Source organism: Nicotiana sylvestris, chromosome 1 (assembly GCF_000393655.2).
Source record: "Nicotiana sylvestris chromosome 1, ASM39365v2, whole genome shotgun sequence".
NCBI lineage: Eukaryota > Viridiplantae > Streptophyta > Magnoliopsida > Solanales > Solanaceae > Nicotiana > Nicotiana sylvestris.
In genome coordinates, this window is record NC_091057.1 from 167,193,071 (window position 1) to 167,198,010 (window position 4,940).

At 29.9% G+C, this 4,940-nt stretch overlaps 1 protein-coding gene across 1 annotated transcript; it reads right to left on the minus strand.

The window, feature by feature from the left end:
* Positions 1 to 3,387: 3,387 nt before the first annotated feature.
* LOC104222583 (uncharacterized) lies at positions 3,388 to 3,795 on the minus strand. The gene has a single exon (XM_009773824.2). The coding sequence runs from the start codon at positions 3,793 to 3,795 to the stop codon at positions 3,388 to 3,390; it is 408 nt and encodes a 135-aa protein (XP_009772126.2).
* Between the last annotated feature and the right edge of the window lie 1,145 nt (positions 3,796 to 4,940).

Here is a 4,940-nt window from a genome sequence, read left to right on the forward strand (position 1 = left end):
AAATCGTGAAATTGTGCTTAAAGAATGTTTCAAAGTAGAAAATGGTGAATTCCATTACCATGTCAAGGTTGGAATAAATATATTACCATGTAAAGGTGGCCGATATGCTTTAAAGTTTAAAGCTTATTATTTGGATATAAATTTTAAAAAATTCTTGTGGTTCATTGTTATAATGCTTTTGCATTAAATATACAATTTTGTGGGTTAATCTATTTTTTGCCAATTTATATAAGGTAAGATTTACATACAAGTTCCTAAATATTAGAAATTCTTACATAATTCAAACAAGGAAAGATTTAATAACTAAAATTATAGGATTTTAGAATCCTATATATTAGGAAAACGATAATATTACTATTTTGTCCAATGTAAAATGAATTTTAAAATCACACAAATATTGTTAAACTATGTGACTGAATTATAAAATAAATTTTTTAAAAAGCACAAGCTCTTAATAATAATGAATATTGTCATATTCGCCCGACGTAACAAAAGAATTATGTCATGTAAGAGTATTTTAATGTCTTATCATAACTTTAACATATATGAGTTATGCATTTTCTTTAGTAGTTGAATAATATCTCTACTAGTATTCAAATATTATGCAACAACCATGCTCTTAAAAATTAATTATGTTAGTTTAAATACCTAATAGTATGAATTTCATCTTATTTCTAGTGAAACTCAAATTGAAAAATACGGAAAACAACGAGATATATTATTAGATTTAGTTATCTTACCAAAAAAATCAATTGGATGGGTACTGTCTGTATCTAACTAAGTTTTTTCTTGAAAGAAAATAATGATTGTCAAAAAATCAAGGTAGAGAATTAATGTTGATTACTATTTTATCTAACATGAAGTATTTTGTAGTGTAATATAATTCTCAAAAGGTGTAAAAGTTTCATTACAATAGTGTTTAAAATATTTATTTTTATTTATATACATATTTTAAGATATTTTATTGATTTATGATATAAAATTACAGTTAATTAATTAAAATTATTTGTTAGTAATATTATGCACTGACGTTGTACTTGAGTTCAACTGATTGAATCTTACTTAATTAAAAAGAAGATTAATGTTCTCTTTTATAACGAATTGGTGTTGTCACAATCGTAATGTTAATACCGATATTTGTCACGAATTTATTGTAACAAATTAAAGAGAATAATTTAGTAAGATACACTTTTAATTGACTTTGAAATTTTAAATATTATAATATCCTGCATAGTTTGAGTAAGAAAAGACATAATAAATAAATTTTTATTGATTTGAAAGTTAGAGATACTAGAAAAAAATTACCGCAATTATTCTAATGTTTTATCACATTTGAATATTTGGTATCAAAATGCTAAACTTCTTCCTCTTAAATTATTTTCTTAATTTTAATTAACAGATAAGTAAGAAAACAGTTGAAGACAATTTTCGGCATGCACGTTTTCAAACTGTGATAATATCTTGATTGACTTTACATAATTATTAACAATTAAAAATAATATATCGTCTATTTGGATTCAATAAATAAGACATCATGTTGCTTGATTATTATATTTAAAAAAATAAACGTAAACCTTCATACTATTATGGGGTAAAATATGTTCCTTTCCATTGAAAAGTAATGTCTACCTTTCTTTTATTGGTTATTAAATAAATTCTCTAATTTTAATTTATCTTTTAATTTATTTTAGTCCAAGCATTTCAAATGGAAACGAAAGAAAGAGTCAAAATTTTCTATTTGGTATGAGAATACTTAAGTCTTAAGCCAAAGCGTGTTTGTGCATAGTTGGAATAAGTAAAAGTTTAATATGGAAAAGTTTAGTTGATTTCAAATTCTTAAATATTTAGGATTCTTACATAATTTAAATAAGGAAATAGATTCAATAGTAAAGATTATAGTTGGTTTAAAAGTCCTAAATATTAGAAAAATAACTAGTAAAAGACTTTTTGTCTAATGTAAATTCTATTTTTAGAGGGTAAAAAAGCGAACGACATTTCGCTAAGGGCTTTCGTGCTTTTAATATAGTACTAGTTTCTATGAACGTGCGTTGCACGATAATAATTGTACGTTGATATTTGATCACAATTTTTTTTTTTTATATTCATACATAGTACTTGAACTTAAAATGATTCGACATTATCGTCTGAGCCTGTGAATGATATATGTGTATTTGTAGAAAAAAGAGATATAATCCTATCATATATAATACTCTTTATATATGATATTTTTGATGTTTGATCCCTTATAATACTTTGGTTACTTTATTATGATTAGAACCCTTGTTGTCGATATCGATATCTCTCTTGAAAATGTAACATATAATAGTTATTGGTTATGTATTTTATTTATTTTCATTGCAAGACACAAGCGTACATATAATTATTTTCAGATATATTTAAGAGGATATCCTTTATCGTCTATGGTAAACGTTGAATTTTAGAGATAAACACATGCTTGAAAACACATATGTCTATTATGATTTCTACATAATAAGAAGATCAAAGGAAAGACTAACCCTAATAATGAGCAATAACGCCAAAAAATAAAATTTAATGTAGTTACATTCCTGTGGTATTTTGGTCTTAATTTTTATAATTAAGTTCTATTGAAGTGAAATATTGTCATGTTAATTTATTTTATTTTTTAAATATGGTAGTGATAGATGACTAAGCCAAGTGTAGTTAGGTTTTTGTGCTCATTATGGTTAGATTATAAATTGAGGTAATAAATATAACTTGGAGAAAACTTTTGTCTTACTTTTATTTTGGTTTGAACGGGTTGATTTCTTAGAGTTTAAAGAGCAATTGCTTAGTAGAAATTAAATTATTTGATTAGAATGAGTATGAAGGATTTCTTGACTAATAAATTTGAGACAAGAAATAAAGTTTTAAAACTTCTACAATTATACACGTACAAACTGATTGTGATAGATAACAAAATTAGGAACAATTAGTGCTTGTATATAAAATATGACAAATCTTTTTACATGCTCGTAGAAATATTTTTGGCAACGTTTCTAATATAAGTAATATTATAATTCTAAATGTTATAATATTATGCAATTATGGAGTTGTTTCTTTGAAGGAAACTTTATATTTTAGACTGGATCGAATCCCAATAGAAAAAGGTTATTTAGTCTTAACCCAAAATTATATTTATACCCATTATTAAATTGCTACATAAATGAAATATTAACTTTAAAGGGCAAAAAGGTCGATCAACTTTTCGAGGATATTTTCGTCTCTTAACATTTAGCTTCCTAATATTTATGCTTTTATAATAATATAGATAGATAGATATAGATATAAATACAAAGAAAGAGAAAATTGTTTCGTATTATTTGAGCTATTCATCATGATAATCACACCCAATAAAATGGAACTTATTCATCGTCGAAACACATGCTCTTCGCCTGAGCCTCGATCAACATGCCTAATCCAATGTTTGGCATTTTTTCTGGACTTCAGATTTCCATTATCATTACTTGCTATATAAGCAATCTCTAATCCATTTCCAACTGGAACTGTTACTGCTCTTATAGCACGTACTTTGGCGTCAAGGACCCCTTTCCAGCTGAACTTAGTGCTACTCATTGTTTTCCCTTTGCTTTCATTTTTACATACCAAAATCGCTCCATGTTGGTTCAGTTTAACACTATTAAAAGCTCTAGTAAAGTCTTGTGTCCAACCATCAACAACAAGAAAATCAACCCTACTCAGCTTTGATCTAATTATCTTATCCACCTCTCCCACCACGACTTCCGGCAAGGATACGTGGCGTGATAATTTTTGCATGGCACTGACGTATTCTACTCTGGACGCTTCGTCCCTTACGACGCATATGTGCCTTCCATGCGTGTGATTCGCGGCGATGGCTAGACCGATGAAAATGCCATAATTAAGTAAATAAAAGTATAGTCTCTCTAATATTTTAAAGATTTAAATAAGTGGTCACACAATTTAACATGATATCATAGCAGACAAATGTCATGGAGTCAAATTTTCCCACTATACCTGTGACGACCCAAAAGGATCATCACCTGTTTTTAATTGTATTATGTGCTTCCGAGGCCTCGAAAACCTCATTTAAAGTCGCCTTGATTTGCGTGCGCAGTTCGGGCGTGTAGCCGGAAAGCTTAAATATGAAATTCTGTGAAAAATGATGAAATTTGAGTTTAAAATGAATAAATTTGACTTCGGTCAACATTTTGGGTAAATGGACCCGGGCCCGTAGTTTGACGATCTCGGAGGGTCCGTAGAAAAATATGGGACTCAGGCATATGCTCGGAATCGAATTCCGAGGTCTAGAGCCCGAGAAATAAATTTTTAAAGGAAATTATTTTTATGAAATTGTTAAGGAAAATATAATGAAATTTGATTAGAACGTGTTGGTATCGGGCCCGTATTTTGGTTCTGGCACCCGGTACAGGTCTTTTATATGATTTAAGATGTTTCTGTAAAGTTTGGTTAAAATCGGACGTCGTTTGACGTGTTTCGGACTTGAAATCCTAAATTTGAAACTTGATGAAGTATTTGGAAAAATTCTTGATTTTGAGGTTTGATTCATTGTTTTAAAGGTTATTTAGGCGATTTGATCCCACTGATAGGTTCGTATGATGATGTTGAGTTAGTGCATGTGTTTGGTTAGGAGCCCCGAGGGCTCGGGAGTGTTTCGGAGGTGTTTCAGAGTGGTTTTAGACTTATGAAAGTTGCAGGTTTCCAGTTCTAGTATGGTCTTCTTCGTGTTCGCGGGAGAACCCTCACGAACGCGATGAGTAATTTGCTGAAGGAAATTCCCTTCTACGCGAACACGTGGACCAGGTCGCGAACGCAAGGCAACAGGGGGCTAGACCTTCGCGAACGCGTTCCTGGCTATGCGAACCCGAAGGCCAAGTGCTTGGGCAGGGGGGATGGGTAGAACACCTTACGCGAACGCGACC